This window comes from Barbatula barbatula (assembly GCF_947034865.1).
Source record: "Barbatula barbatula genome assembly, chromosome: 13".
In the NCBI taxonomy this organism is placed as follows: Eukaryota; Metazoa; Chordata; class Actinopteri; order Cypriniformes; family Nemacheilidae; genus Barbatula; species Barbatula barbatula.
Genome location: NC_136776.1, coordinates 11066147 through 11083170, shown reverse-complemented (window position 1 = coordinate 11083170; position 17024 = coordinate 11066147). Strand labels below are relative to the sequence as shown.

The window sequence follows — 17024 nt, the reverse complement described above, 5'->3', positions numbered from 1 at the left end:
TAGTCTTCTGAAATTAGAGGACCGGAAGAGGCTAAAGGGTCACCCTGCGAAGTCACAACCCTGTTGACAGTTGCAAACTGTACCAACAAGGCCGAAGAAAAGACAGTGCAGAGAACCAGGTGGTAAGTAAAGTACAGAATTGAACAGTTTGGAAGTAGGGAATTAGGATTGCAGGGTAGGTTAGTTTTAGATGTGATCACCGCAGAGAAAAGCGTTGTGTGTGTAAAATGCTCAGGGTCAGTTGTTGTTTCTACATTCATGATATGACTGAACAGCCTGTTGAAGTGGTGGAATTGCTAAAGTTGGGGAGTGGGGCTGAAGCAGGCGGTGTTACCAATTCTAGTGGGATTTTAAGAATTGTTTAGATAGAAGAATGAAACCTGTAAGAGAAAGGGCGTTGCTCATCTTACATGGTCAAAGTATAAAGATTTTGGTTATCATATATGATAAAAGGGGGGAATGTAATGGAAATTTTCTAGTCTAGCTTCTTGATGTGTCTATCTATATGTTTATGAAGTTTCTATCTATGTTTTCTTCTCTATGTTATCATGTTTTTCTCTATACGCGTCATACCACTCTGCCTTTGCCCTCGAGCAGAGGCCAAGATGTTCTGTTTGGAATAACGGGCATCACTTCTCGGAAACCAGCTCGGGATTCTGGCTAGGGGGCAAAGGGAGGGGGTTTTCACGTTTTAATATATAAACTCTGGGTGCAGAAGGAAAGAGTGCCTTTGCTCTGCACCATGCTCATTGCTTATGATGCAGATTAAACGACAATAAAATACTTTGCAAAGTACCTGATGTCTCTGTATATTGCGTTTGTCAAAATTGACTCACCTTGATTAAGGAATAAGAAAATTCCACAACACTAGAAAACAGCAGATTTCAAAATGTTTATATTGCACTATAACTTTATAATCCTATTGAATTCTGAGGTGACGGTGATTTCTGTTTAAAATGAGCTGAGGACCAAAATGCTACTTGATTCTAGGAGATGGATTCTATGGATTTTTGTTTGTGTCTTGTCTGTGAACTTCCTCTGTAGTGGCTCTATCAATTCTATGCACTTGTGTTGGGAGTATGTGTTGTTAAATAAATATTGGATGCTTTGAAAGTCGTTGCTTATTATTTTTTGTGACTATGGAGTGGGTCAATTTTGCCAAATGATACTGATCCCGATGTGTTTTGTTTTCATAACATCATGACTGAGTGGTCTTGACAAGAGAACATAGTGGTGCATTTGTAGTTCTATAAGCATTTGCACATCTGTACATCAAAATGCACTTGATGGCAGTTAGTTATTGAAATATTGAGTATATTGACTGTATTACTGTAATTTATTCTGTATTTTGCCAGATTATGGTGATCCTGGGGTTGTGATGATGGGGCCCTTGAATATTGTTGCCCGGGGTACAGTGAAGTGTTAATCTGGCCCTGCTTGACCAGCTTCTCGAGGAGAAATCAAACAAATGAGCGCCGTTTTCTAAAGTCTATGATCGCAGAACACACAAAGAAACTAAATTGACATAGGCCTACTGCAGTTAAATTTAAAAATGTTTTTTTTTTTATATTTATAACATTTGAATACAGTTCAGCAACATACATCACACAAGCTGACGACCAAGAGAGCTGACAATTGACCATCACTTAATTTACCATCATCTCACAATTGAAAATGTGACACTGATTTCATATGACAGCTCAACTAACAAGTTAATCATATGAAGTCACTTAAATTTTAGACGAAATAATGACTATTTTGTTTTTAAGCAGCGAAAATTGATCCGATGAATCCAAACAAAGATCACAGCAGCGCATCTCACAGCAACACTCAATCGTGTGATTCACAGCAACACTCAATGATTCAGTGTTTTGAACGAATCTGTTGATTTAAAGATTCAAGACCCATTCACAAACATCTGTCTCGTTCTTGATGACTCGATGACTCGATGACTCGCTTAATAAAACCGCTTATCACCTGCATCTCACTATACTATTTTGTTAAATCTGTCCAAACACATTTTAATTTTTATTCAGGAGTTATGTATATACAAAACTATAACTTTTTATGACAGTAGTTAAAAAAGTAGTGATTAAAAAAATTGCAAGTTTTTTTCAGTATTTTTCCTCCCATCCTGTAGCCTGATCGCGCCCCCCCGGTTGAGAACCGACTGGCAGTGGCATATGGAGCATCTGAGGGCGGCTATGAGATCGTTGAGGGAGGCTGGTCTCACGGCCAATCCGAAAAAGTGTGCAATTCGGAGGTGGAGGTCACTTGGGTCACGGACAAGTGTATCCCCAATTTCATAAGATTGCAGCGGTTGCAACCTGTCCGAGACCTAAGACCAAAAAGGAGGTGAGACAGTTCCTGGGGCTGGCGGGCTATTATAGAAGATTTTTGCCTAAGTATTCGGAACTCACCAGCCCGCTGACTGATCTCACTAAAAAGGAAGCACCAGATCCGGTCCAGTGGTCAGAGCAGTGCCAGCAGGCCTTTACCCAGGTCAAGGCCACTATTACACTCTCCTAACTTTTCTCTCCGTGGTTCAGTGAGGTCTGCAGCCGGAGAGAGAGCTGGGAGATGAGCGGTGAGTAGTTGACGCAAGTGCAAATGACAATCACCTGTGGCGTTGGGGAGCATAAAACATGCTGAGAAGCAGAAATGTGGAGAGAGAGATGAACTACTCATAGGAAAATGATCGAACCTCTTCAGAGAAAAAGAGATTCAGCTCGCAAAGCGATTTATGGGCTTTTGTTGATTTGAAAGGGTGTGACGCAACGTCCTATGTTTTGAGAATTTCTAAATAAAGCCCAGCAGTAGTCAAAACCAACCTCGGCCTGCTTCGTTTCCTTTGAACCTTGCTACAAGGAGAAAATACAATCTTGTTATAAAAGAAAATATACATCTATTGACAATATCAAACAATATTGCCATATTGCCAGGAAACTGACATGATTTTAGGTACTGTATTGGCAGATGTTGCAGAGCTCTTTGGGCATGTTTACAAAATAATCATCACATTTATGAGTATGTGAGTAAAATATTGAGTGAGTCTATTTTATGCATGTAAGGCAGTGTAATTTTAATGAATAATCTTAAACGGACAAATTATGCATGAACATTTTAAGTGTCGGCAGTTAAAAAAATAGCTTCAGTTTTCTGAAAATGTATAATAGATTCAATCACTGTGGTGAAGACATTTTGAAAGCATATGGTCACATCTACTTTATTTTTTATAAACATTTAAGTACTTTATTGAAAAACAAAGTCTTCTGTACCTGTTGCTGATTTTGTAGATTTTACATCACTGTCTTTCATATGGAAATTAAAACCATCATATTTTGCATCAGGTTTATTGTACTTTGCATGTTGTTGTGCTCTGAGACTTTGGTATTTAGGTTGGTATGACACTCCATTTGAATCCTTACAAACAGCATGAAACTGTAAAATAAATCTACCTCCTTATTCCTAAGAAGCTGATATGGCTGTAATATTGCTGTCAACACAAAAGGTAAGATATTCTTGCCGATACAGAAATGCAATCTACAGCTTTGGTTTACTGTAAATACTTTTTAATAATTTACAACAAAGTCTTTGTAAATGCATTACCTAACATGAGCTAACAATAAGCAATATATGTTTATATGCAAACTTGTTCGACTTTATTTTAAGGTGTCCATGCTATCAGCGTATTTATGCCCTTTAGAAAGTTATAATAATTATGTACAAAACTTTGTGTTTAGGGTTAGGATTAGGGTATGGTTTAGGGTTAGTTACATTTAATAATTTATCATTTATAATAAAAACTAAACTAATATTATTATATTTTATTAATACATTTTTGCATAGTTTGTACATATTTGTTCAACATTTAAATGGATGTTAACAGATACGACTTTGGATTCAACTAAATGTTAACATCATATTTTAACATTTACTTATAAATTATGTAGGATTGCTGATCATTGGTTTTTCTGTTGATGGATGAAATTTACAAATGGAAGCTTTTTTTCAACTATTGCAAAATGTAAAACTTGATATTTATGGCAGGTGATATTTTGTGGTCAAATTTGATTTGAAGATAAGGACCTGGAAATTCAATTGAACATTAACCAATTTCATGTTACAAATACTGAAATCAGTTTATAGATTTATTGGACAGTAAGTTAACCGGCTTTATGGTAATACCAGATGAAAAATGCAGCATTCAGTTGTACTTAGTGAGTTCAGACTTCCAGTAGCAGATAGCTGAATAAAACAATTATTGGATGCCATGCTATCATTCTACAATGACGCGTGTACCACAATATCTTGGGTAAAAATACGGGATTGTTTACAAAAAACACACTTCTTATGCTACATCTGAGATTTGGATAAATTGGCACTATGAGATATGTGGAAGCATCCAGAAGTTAACATGTGTAAAAGAACAAATAATCAAGCTATGTTTATAATCTATATTTGTATTACATGCTTATTACATATTGACATCATCATTTTAGACTGTTCCAGATCTCCATCTCATGATCTACTGGCTCATAATGCAGGGTATGATGAAATTGCCCTTTCATTTGATGTCTACAGTTACTGTACAGACACAAGTTCAACCTTTAAAATGTTAATCAACCAAATTTGTACACATTAATTGTATATATTAATTTCTTCTTACAGCTCTTTTAATAAAACATTCAGAGACTATTAACTGTTCTGAACCAACGACAGACGCTCTTTTAACTGCCCTGAGGGGCAGTGTCTTGGGTAAAACTGAAGTGAGGCCAGTTCTTCACCCGCGAACTCCCACTAACATCAGTGTGACCTTCACCTTATTTGGAATTTTAGACGTGGTAAGTGTCTTCATTATCAGTGGCTATCATGTACAGTACACGAATATAATACACATTTTGTATTTCTAAGGGGAGGCAAGCTACTGACCTTGAAAAGAAAAATGGGTTCAAGTTAGAAATTCATTACACCACCGAGGAACAAATATTTTAAAGGTTATGGGTGACTTGTTGGCACCAGGTGGGACTTACCTTTTGCCGAAACAAGAGGGAACGTACCTGTCAACATTCCTGTTTGTTCCAGGAGTCTCCTGTCAAACTTGCATTTTTCCGTTATTTCTCAGAGTAAACTCCCGTAATTACTGTAACCGCCATCGCTAATGTAATAGAGTAGGATGGAGAGACTGGATGGCCACTATTTGAATCCATGTGTCCAAAGGAGCTGAGGATTCGTCAAATTACAAAAGTTAATAAATAATAAATATTGGGAAAATGTGATACTGGTGGTTCTTCAAAGTGTTAGTGTATAGACAAAAAGAAATAGAAATGTTGTTGTTACATTGTACTTGTTAAACACTTGGACAATTGTTTTGAATACTGTATGTCATAGATAAACAAACGTATGAGTCATGTACTAATGCTGCTTGGCTGATTGTTGTTTATTCCTTTTTAGGATGAAAAAGCACAAATATTTGAGTCTTTCCTTTGGGTGTATGTCGTAAGTCCTTTCGCATCTGTCTTAAGCCCTCTTTAACATGTAAGATTTTACCCCTGATGAATTTCGTATTTGTTTGTAGTTCTGGAATATTGAAGGTTTGAGCTGGGATCCTGTTGAATGCGGAACGGACAGAATCTCACTGCCAAGAAAAAGTCTGTGGATGCCTGATATTGTCATTAATGAATTGTGAGTATAAAAGTAGGTTAATTAACTGTAGGCTAAAGTTTACTTCATGCAGTGGTAACTGAATACTAGATGTTACCTTTAAGGATTGTAGCGTATACTACAGGGTGTCCAAAGTTGGTCCTGAAGGGCCAGTGTTCATAAAGGGAACGCTGTGTATTGAGAGATGTATGGCTTAATGCCATGCCCTGTAATAGCCTTACACTACTAGCATTTGTCGTTAGAAACACACCAAATATTTTCCATTCTTAAAAAGAACCTAAATGTAATTTTTAACCATTTTAACCTAAGGAGGCCGCCATGTTCTTTTTCGATGACATAAACTGGTGCACGCACAGCTAGGGAGCCAAACTAAACACAGACACACTAATCAGTTCTTCAGTAAATATAAGGTTCTGTAGGATGATATATATATATATATATATATATATATATATATATATATATATATATATATATATATATATATATATATAATGCTAAAATTAGAAAGAATGAAAATAAAAACGCTATTTGGTGTATTTTCATACATTTTAATACTGTTTGTCAGAAACAATACAAACATGCATATTAATAACCAAATTCTTTTCGAATTTATTATATACACGATGTTTTAGCCAGATTTTGACTTTTTGATGTTGATTTATCAACATCAGTAGTCTAACGTTATTGTGTAACGCCACGCCAGCAGAGGGAGCCCTCACCGGAGTATTGACTGTATACCGCTCCCTCTGCTTCTCCTTTCATTTCCTGTTCTGAACAGTATTTAGGAAGAGATCTTGTGTCTGCATGTTGCGAAGTATTGCCAGTTTCATCTGCCTTACCAAGCGTATCGATTGTGTTCGCTCTGATTATTCTGTGTATGATTCTGCCTGTTTTTCTGATCACGCCTGTTGGATTACCCCTCTGCTTTGGTAACCTGTTTTGGATTGATGATTGTGTTTGGACCTCTTGCCTGTTTACACACTTCTGCCTTTTGGATTACCCTCGTGTATGTCGCCTGATTGGACTGCTACTGTGACCTTGACCCATTGCCTGGCTTAACGATTCTGTCTCTAAACCCTAATACTAATAAACATCCGCAAATGGATTTTAACGCCGCCTCAGCCTCGTCATTACATATTGTCTCTCTCTGTCATAAACTGATGGGGGCTAATATTCACATGTTCTCTAATACTGAATAAAAAACCAAAACCGCAAGCATCTTATTATTGTGTTTATCAGTATATTAACATAATGTATAAAGTATACAATTATGGTGGATGCTGATGTCTTAAATAGTCTTAAATGTCTTAAAAGCGGTAGTTTAAAGCTATACCTTGAACAGCTTACTGATACTGAACGGGTTCTTCTTTTATGGCAGGCAGGCTGGCTGGTGTCAAGTTGACATACCGCCACCTACTGTCCCTGTGTGTTTATGTATCTGATCTTATGTTTTACGTGTCATATTTTAGTGTTATATATGGAAAACCTGTGTGCTTCGCTGTTGCGAAAGAGAACGGGTTGAGGTTGCAACCATTTGACATCACAGATTTTGACGTAAAAAAAAAATGGCGGCCTCCAGGTAAAATTATTTTGTTCAAAGTTTATGATTACTGTGACAGTTACAAAATTTTTTATTTCACAATTATAAAGTAAATGCCATTGTTCATATATTAAGCGATACATCGCTCTATACCCACGGATCCTTTTAAGCTTCAACCCGAATCAAACACACCTGAACCAGCTAATCATGGTCTCATTAGGCAGACGAGGTGCATTTCCAAACGTAACTGAGCACCCCTATGCCCTACTCCCTACACAGGGCTGAGCCCTTGAAGTCAACTCTTTGAAGGGTTGTAGGGCATTACACAGGCTTTGGACACCCCCTTGTATACTAGGAATACTTATTTTTCCAAGATTTGTGAAATCTTTAAACTGCTGTGACAGTTGGTGTTTTAAAGCAGGTTTTGAGCATTGAAATGGTTTTAATGTCTTACATGTTACTCTCTGTGCTAAACTAGCGCTGTAGTGGCTTTACATAGACCTGTTATCAGGTGTTATTACATTTTTATTAAATATCCCTAACTTTGTCTTACTTTTTTTGAAGTATGGATGAAAACAGAGCCCCAGACACATATTACCTCTACGTCACTAAAACTGGTATAGTAATGGATGATCTACCAATTCACGTCATCAGTTCCTGCAACCTGGACATCTATACCTTCCCATTCGATATTCAGAACTGTACATTCACTTTCAACTCCTACAAACTCTATGGTAAGATAACGCCTTATACAGTACCTTTTCATTTATTACTTCTATCACTGTGGCTTTAAATCTCTCATGTGTTGTCATTTTTGTCCTGCACACAGTGGAAGATATTCAGATGTTCTTTGCTGAGTCAGTGGACATCACACTCAGAAATTCTCTAGATGTGATGACGACTAAAGGGGAATGGGAACTAATAAATATGCTTTGTGAAAAGAATGTCCTCCCAATGGAGATCACAAATTCTTCATTCGATTTGCTCATTTACCATGTAAGTCTCCAATGAACAACTGTTCGATTTAAACACAGATACATTGTTTAATTTGATGAGGTCATTATTTTTAATGGAAATGTTTTGATTATATTAAATGTTAAACTAATTAAAATTGTTTTTATTATCTTGCTTTAGATCATTCTCAGGCGCCGACCCACTATGTACATTGTGAACCTCTTGATTCCCAGCTGCTTCCTTATAGCTGTGGATCTGTTCAGTTTTCTTCTGCCGCCTCAGAACACGGATCGAGCTGCCTTTAAAATGACGCTCATCTTGGGTTACACCGTATTCCTGCTGTTAATGAATGACCTGCTGCCCGCCACAGGAAACAACTTGCCTCTCATAAGTCTGTATTTAACCTTCCTGTGTCTTAACCAGCCACAAGTTGACAAGTTCCAGAGTCTATTATTGCATCATCACTGAACCAAAATGATAACAGAAATCCTGATAAATCGCCACCTTGCAAAATAGTTATGAATTCCAGGAGATAAGGTTGGATAGGTGTCTGTCCACAAGTAGCAGCCAAGGCCTGGCTTTTATTGAATCGTTTTTCCAGTACCACAAAAAAAAAATCACACGACCCTAGTTGTGGCTGGCTATGACAAAATTCAAAACCCATCTCCTCTAATAACCTGGTCAAGTTTACTTTTATAAAAAGTATTTTTTTTTTCATCAGATGCCTTTTTCTCTCTCTGCTTGGCGCTGATGGTGGCAAGTCTACTGGAGACGATTCTCATCACTAATATTCTGTGTGGCTCCAGTCGATACCCGCCGTTACCGCAGTGGGCCAAAGTGCTTTTTCTCGACTACATCACCAGACTTGTCTGTTTAAGCAGGAGTGACCAAAACTGTGATCTGGAAGGTGAGTCTTACCATGGAAAACTGCATGATGGTTTGTTGTGATTGTAGGGGTTTTAGTTTATTTTAACTAGTCATTTCTATGTTAGTGTCATTAAAGAATAGAGTCTAACTTGTATTAAATGCACAAATATATTTTCTACAATATATTAAAGCAAATAGTTTACTCAACTAAAAGATTCTCCAATGCAAATCTCACACTGTAAAAATCTTTTGTAAAAAAATAAAAATTCTGTTGACTAGAGTGACTGAAATAAAAAAAAAATTCCTGTAAAATTACAGGATATAAGGAAATAGAATAAATGGTTTGAAAATTTTTTATGGAATTTTTTTGTCTTTTTCAGTAATTTTACAGTTTTTGACCGTGAAAAAATTAACTCTAAAATAAATCTTTTTAAAAAAGGAAATTTGATAAACTGAGTTTCCCTTCAGTCGGTCTCTCGACGTTGTGCTCATCCCTGAGTCAGACGGTCATGATACCTGCGTCATATACTTGGCAAGCATGCTGAGTTGGGTTTCGTTGATCCGGCATGCTCTGAGAACATGACGATCTAGGTGTTGCGGTCACGGCTGGCCACATTCTGGTGAATGTTGCTTCCCAGGCGAGTTCGACTGCCACTTCGGCGAGGTCGACCGCTTTGGCGAGCAGCGGTGGTGATTTTGGGGTACCTATGGATGTTGCTCCAGCAGCTTCGGCTTCGCAGATCACCCATACCCCGGCACACTCACCTGACTCGTCCCCGATGAGCGACGGTAGACCGTTCCATAGCGGGCAGACCTAACAGAGGGATGAGGACCTTCTGGCATCAGATGGACCCCGATCCCGATACTAGGGCTATTGCCCTATACGTAGTGACGCACATGCTGGGTCCCCCCGTATGTTGAATTTTCCTCACTTCTGATTCCCCTGTTGGTGAATCTGTGACCTCCCCTCTGGTGGTTGTCCCACCTGGATTCTGTCCCCCCTACTCGGGCTGGCGCATTTTTCTCATATGTTGTTCTCCCCACTGGTGAGACCATGTTAGTGTCTCCACATGTAACCTCCCCTTGTGGTAGGATGTTGCCTCCGTAACACACTCTTCAACAAGGAGAGCAGTGTTACGGCTCCGGACAGCGCCTCGCTACTAGAGGCGAACGCCACTGTCTATGATGACCATCAGTGCAGGCTTCTCAGTATGACCACCAGTGGCGGCCGGCCAATAGAGGGCGCTAGGGCGCCGCCCCCCTTAAGCCACAAAAAAAAACAATTAAAACAATTAAAACAAAAATAGTAATAATAATGAGAAAAACATCAGTATGTCAATATTTGTGTGTTTTAAATATGGAATGCACCCAGTAATACATGTAAAATATGATACAAAATCATATTTGCAACCTTTCCTCTGCCTGTCTGACCGCTTCATCAGCTCTGGGGCGATAGAGAAAGCGCCCCAAGGAGGCGGGTCTATGTAGCAGTTAAGCCAATTGCTAATTTAAGATATGAATGTATGACATAAAATTTAGCCAATCAGCGTTCTTAAATAGAATCCAAGAAGGGCGATCATTTTATCGCCCCAAGCCCTGATAAAATAAGGACTGGGCTCTAGGGGCGCCATTTTTATTAAAAGACAATGGCGAGCGCGGACGTTACTCCTCCAAGACCCAACCCTAACTCGGTGAAATCTCTCCTCCAAGATCCGTTTGAGAGGAGAACTTTGTCGGAGAAAGTTCGGGTGAAAGAGCTGGGCCCAGATCAACCTGACCTCTCAATCAAACAGCAGGCTAGCGAAAAAGGGAAGCAGTATATGCGCGGCTTCTCCCGTAGCTGGTACACCAGGAAGGCTTGGCTAATCATTCAGTTATATATGGTACTCTAAAAAATGTTAATAGTGTGTTTGCTAATATTACTGTATATATGTTTTGTATCAATTAATTGTTGCAGTTCTGGAGCACATTAACAATTAGTTACATTTAGTTTGATCATAAAATACTTTATGCTATTCTTCCAGTCAAAGGTTTGAGTTCAGCCACTTGATATCCATTTCTATATTATACATCCTTTATACAGTGTAAGAATTCCTATAAACTTTATAATAATTTAATGTTATTGTCCACTTTCCACTCTGTTCTGACAGCATGCATATTGTGTTGCCTATTTACTACCAATGGCACCAACAGCCTTTCCAAAAGATGTTACTTATATGTAGAAATAGTCAATTGTTTACAAGTTCAGTTTAAATGCAAATAAAAGGCTTGTGTTTGTGCATCATGATGTTTATGTTTTTGTGTACGAATGCCTCAACTTTTTAATATTGGCATTAAATAATTACTGACTATTTCACTGAGCACTGCTGTCCTGCAGTTTGTGTTAAATTTTATTGCGATGGTTACGGAAACAAAAAAGTATGGCACAGCCCCACCGAGAATATTTTTCACCAGCCGCCACTGATGACCACTACTGATTCCACTGGAAGATTACGTCTCGCAGTAGCGCTCACTTGTGACTCACTAGTCTAGTCAGTGTCGCTCCGCTTGAGGTTGTGATATGGCTCAGCTCCGTGGCGTGTAAAGATAGGTTCCCAGTTTGTCTCTCAACACAATGTCGAGAGACCGACTGAAGGGCCGTGTCTTCATGCCACAACGCTTCGCCGACCCGTTGTAGCGACCGGGAGATATCTCTCAGGTTCCTCAGCCCAAAGGGTGATTGAATAACCGTCGCCATCTTCCTTTTATACCCGTATTTACGGGGCAGAGACTGGTGTGCATGGGACATTCGCAAAGCCCATTGGCATTTATAAATTCCTCTCGAAGATGATAGGTTTTCAAAATCAAACCACAGTCTGTCTCTCAACACAACGATTCGTTCCCTCCATCAGGGAACGGAGGATACACTTGTAACCGAGACGATTTTCCATGTAAAATTACATGTTTCCTGATTTATTCGTATAAATTTGTGTTCTTTTTCTGTAATTGTAAGTTTTTGTCTTTCAAAAATATATTAAAAATCTGTTAAAAAAACAGTGAAATGAGGGGGGGGTTATACTTTTATACATTTGATAAGTTGTTTTATCAACAAGCTCTCTTTTTTTTTTACAGAATACAGAATTAAGACCGTTCTATGCAAGCCTGTTAAAATCTTAGAAGGTGAAGCCATCCATAAGATTCCTCCCACTCTTCAGGAACTAAAGAAGATAAGCCGAGACTTACAGTCCATTGTTCAGCAGGTCGAGAAACATTTTAGTAGCGATCAGAGTGAAGAAGAATGGGTGCGTTTGGGTCATGTCATCGACCGTTTGCTTTTCATTCTGTACGTCGTCTTTCTCTCAGTTAGTTTCATCACTATATTTGTCTATTGGTTCTACTGGTACAATGTTACTGCATCTTTGGTATAAAAAGATGTGGTATATAATATGGAAACGAGCTGTTTTATATGTATCATAAATAAGATTTCATTTAATTGAACGTACTTTGACATGAAATGGAATGTAATAATTCTGTAATAAAGATAGCTTGCACTTTTATATTTCATATTTGTTTCAAATTTGTTTAATTGTGTTTCTATTTGAAATTATATAAAATAAGCCGAGTTCGAATATTTGACAAATAAATTGTGAATATGTGGTACTTCAATAACATATTTAATGCAACATTTTCAAAGAAAATAAATTGAATTTTGTCATGATTTCAATTTTTTTTAATATATATATATATATATATATATATATATATATAAAGAAATTTGATTTGGGTTAATAATTACAAGAAATGTCATCCAAACTCCAAAATGTAAATAAAAAAACTGAAAAACTTCAGATTGATGAATCACACAGTTTACAGGTATTTTGTTGTGTTAATGATATCTTACCAGTAAAAGACACAAAACTATGACTTGTGTGAACATAATTTAGTGGGTTCACTATGTGAAAAGGGCTAATCCATTCGGTACAAATGAGATTTGAGTAACTGTGTTTTACAAATGTATTTTTTTCATTAATGATTAAATATTATGTAAACAAAATTATACATATAATACAAAAGAGAAAAGAGGAAGACACAACTTACAATCTAAAGAAGAGTTGATGGGTGTTGAAAATACTCATTAAGTCTAAATACACATTTAGTACAATGCTCTGGAAAACAAAATGGGTCTTTAAAAGACCGTCCATCAAGGGAATAATTATTTGAAATCTTATAACAAGAGATACTGTAGCTGTTTTATTTATTTCTGCAAATATAAACTGATTTGTCCCTATTTTTGATGGTTTAGTTGAATAATAATTCTTTCCTAAAAAATTATTTCTCTTAGTCAAAAGGTGTCAATAAACAAAACTGCTTGGTTGAACTTTCTTGTTGCACAGTTTGTCTCTTTGTTTAGAAATTTCAAGACTGTAAAAATACTGCAGAGAAATGCAACAATAAACTACAATAGGAAATCCTTCATATTTAATGATAATTGCTATCTTACATATAAACTGTATTATGTGCTGTGTTATGTTTAGTTGATGTTATATAAAAATAAGAAATTATTAAAATATGAATCTCAGACATTATTGTTGACAGTGTAGCGACAGTTTTCATACCTACATAGAATAATGTGTCTGATCATGCTATATCATTTGTTTTCTCTCTATCCACACCACACTTTTCGACAAAGTCACGTTTCTTTACCACAGATTTAGATACGACAAAAGCTCAATACCATAGTGAAATCCCAGTTAAATCCACATTCAATCAGTCTGGATTTTTTTACAACCCACAGGTGTTTTGCATCTCTGGGCTTGTGTTCCCACGAACTCTTTGTCCTCCAAAGTTTGATTGCAGCATTCCATCACAGGCCTTCCTTCAGATTTGACTACGCAAATTCGTTTGTCATATTTACCATACATGTCCACCGTTTTAACACATCAGCTGTCAAACTGAGAAATTGTTGTCAAATGAAAATCTGTGTGGCTCTGATAGTCATAACATTAACCAAGAGCTTAATGGATATAAAACTTCTGTCAACGCTTAAGGTAAGATTTAGAAATTGAAAAGTGGACTGGGTTCTGGTTAGTTTTAGATAATTAATATGACAGTCAACAGTTCATTGCTTTGTGCTTTAAGACATAATTTATGCTGAAGTAAAGAGGTGAAGGTAGCATTACAGTACAGTCTGACTTATTCATGTACTATATAGCTTGATCTTAGCTCTTAAAATGAAACGGTTCTTAATAAGTTCTTTGTATGGCTGTATTTCATCCACAGATATTTCATTTGGAATAAAGGTTTGTTGTGGTCTAAAAAGATTTGACAGACGATAAAACAGTAAGAAAGGAAGCATTCTTTTATAAAATTGTTGACTGAAAGGTTCCATCAGGAACTAAACATTGTTCTTCTATGGCACTTTGTGCACCTTTATTTTTAACAGGTAAATCGTACCTTTCGTACACTGTTGAAAATTGCTGTAGTTTGGCAGCAGTTTGCCAGCAATTTACTGTAGATTGAATTACTACTTAATATTAATTTGAGTTCAACTTTACTTAAAGCCAAATTAAAACACTTTGACTTTTGAGATTCAAAATGAGCAAAAAGAGACAAAATTCTTCTTAAGTATATTTGTTTTGTTTTCTAGTCAAACTATTTAAAACTTCTTAAATTATGACTCATTCACGTAACATAAAAGTTACCTAGATGTATAGTATTGTTTTATGCTGTAAAATATAAGAACTGGGTAAGTTAATGTTTAAAACAAAATTGTAAATGAAATCTACAGTAAGTTACTGGCAAACCGGCTGCAAAACTACCGCAAAGTTTACAGTGTAAACTGTTTGAGCTTGGCGCACTATCATCGGTTGGGTTCCAGGGATTGCACATACTCAGAAACAAATATATAGTATAGTACAATGTAAGTCTCTTTGGATGAAAGCGTCTGCCAAATGCATAAAATGTACATTTGCAATCCATCATATGTAGATCAGATTCATATGATTCCCACTCCATTTGTCATTTACAGCTGTTTACTAAACAAAAGTAGGTGAAATTTAGACAACAGTGGAGTGCAAAAGTCTGATATCATTCAAGATAAACTGTCCCTTTATCAAATAAGCAAACTTGTGACACTTACTTGTGACTTATTTTATTGTTCGTACGATGCATTAGATTTGAAATCATGCTGTAAGAACGCAGAGTGTGAGGATTTAAAGTTGTGGCATCCAAATAAAAGACATACACTGAGAAATAAAAAAAATGATGTCTGCAATGATTTTTTTGTGTGATGTTTGTGTGATGAACAATGATGTTTTGTTTTTGTAAAAATGCACTTTATATGTATGTTTTATGTTCCTTTTCATATCTAGACCCAAAGAAACTCTCAACCATATTGTCTAAAATCTGAATAAAGTAGAAAAACAATGAAATCAATGTTTATAATTGTCATTGCAGGTTAGCCCATGGGCTGCAAAGTTCCTACAACTTTCAATCTACATCTACCTTCTCATGCAATGTAAGATCAAACAGTTTATTCATCAGTTATCATAATGACATTTTTAGATTTTTATTAATGTCTTTAACTCTTCACAGCTGTTCTCATGAGACCTGTGGAGGGTATAAACTGCTCTCAGCCCACCCCGGAGTCACTCTTAAAAGCCCTGAGAGAAACGGCATTCACTAAAACTGAAGTGCGACCAGTTATTACACTAAAGACTCCTACTAAAATCTCCCTGGGATTTGTTATGTATGCCATTTTAGACGTGGTGAGCAAGTTAATGAATGATACACCTACTGTAACATCACATTTAAAAGAATGCCACTATAAAATGATCCCTGTTACCTGACATATTACTCAATAAAGTAGCGTTGAAAATGATACAATAGTGCCTCGTAACTGAAAAGAAATCAGTACTGGTTAACCATCAGGACATTGATGGGCTTTCTGTCTGTGAATCATGTTGTACTGCATGTTCCAAGAAAGTCTATGAATGGAAATTTTAATTAGTTGGTCGCCCGTCTCTCGCAATTATGTTGTTAGAACACATTCCTAGTTTTGGTTGCCCTGGTAACAGTTATAAACAAACACTGCAGTTAGTAAAGGGAGACGGATGACATGACCTCCACCGCTTTACCCCAAAGACCATTTCATCGGACGCGCGTGCCTGGACTGTTAACTTCCGCTCTCTGTTTGGCTAGTGCCTAATAATAAAACAATTCATATTAATTTTAATTTATGTTAAAAACTTAAAATGTATATATGTGTACATATATTATTATTTTACTGTTTAATAATTGTATTAAATAAACTTTTTGTGTAATTTAGTTTCATGTTCATTTTATTAAAAAAACTATTTGTTGAATGGGTCCTGTAGTTTTAAAGAATTCGTATTAGCGATTAAGCTTGGTATCGTAGTCTTAACTATCGCAGTTCATTAAAAATATTGGAGAGACAAGTAACGGTTCTTCTTGGCTTCTTTAGCTTGTTATCAGAAATAATCTACAGGCACTCTATTGTTTGCGAATGTTTTCTGTAGCTAGTTAGTTTCTCAAATGATGCATCGGTCTATGGTGGTTAACCAGCGAGTTATGTGGTTGTTTGGGAAACACACCCCTGTACTTTTTAAAAGTGTGAATGTTTTTCCTTTTTTAGGATGAAAAAGCTCAAATCTTGGACACATTTCTTTGGCTGTGGTTTGTAAGAATTCCAAGCATGATACTTCTAAGCATCACAATTTATACTTAATAAATACTTTATAGAAACTGTTTATAAAACAGGTTTGATTTTTGAGTTTTGTAGGACTGGCAGGTTGAAGGATTGAGTTGGGATCCAGTTGAATGTGGAACAGAGAGAATCACACTGCCAAGGAACAAACTCTGGCGTCCGGATCTTGTCATCAATGAATTGTAAGCATAAAAAATACAATCAATTAAATAATCTAAACGCATTTTGTGAACTTGGATTATACACTGTTTCATCGGGTGCACGCCTGGACTACAGTTAACTTCCGGCCTG

The 17024-nt window shown here is 36.7% G+C and overlaps 1 protein-coding gene across 2 annotated transcripts; it reads left to right on the top strand.

The window, feature by feature from the left end:
- Positions 1-7003: 7003 nt before the first annotated feature.
- Positions 7004-12721, top strand: LOC306902815 (5-hydroxytryptamine receptor 3C-like). Of its 2 annotated transcripts, none has more exons than XM_079471670.1 (6): positions 7004-7246; positions 7772-7941; positions 8037-8203; positions 8342-8552; positions 8883-9068; positions 12140-12721. In XM_079471670.1, exons 1-6 carry the CDS (start codon positions 7233-7235, stop codon positions 12433-12435), a joined length of 1044 nt encoding a protein of 347 aa, XP_079327796.1. In that variant the 5' UTR covers positions 7004-7232; the 3' UTR covers positions 12436-12721. The 2 variants fall into 2 exon arrangements, with proteins under 2 accessions (XP_079327796.1, XP_079327797.1); XM_079471671.1 differs by lacking the exon at positions 7004-7246 and adding an exon at positions 7402-7553.
- The last annotated feature ends 4303 nt before the right edge of the window (positions 12722-17024 follow it).

Excerpts from the sequence above, each read along its gene's own strand:
- LOC306902815 (XM_079471670.1), top strand. Across the intron at positions 7,942-8,036 it reads CAACTCCTACAAACTCTATG|TGGAAGATATTCAGATGTTC; the intron begins GTAAGATAACGC and ends TCCTGCACACAG. Across the intron at positions 9,069-12,139 it reads CCAAAACTGTGATCTGGAAG|AATACAGAATTAAGACCGTT; the intron begins GTGAGTCTTACC and ends TTTTTTTTACAG.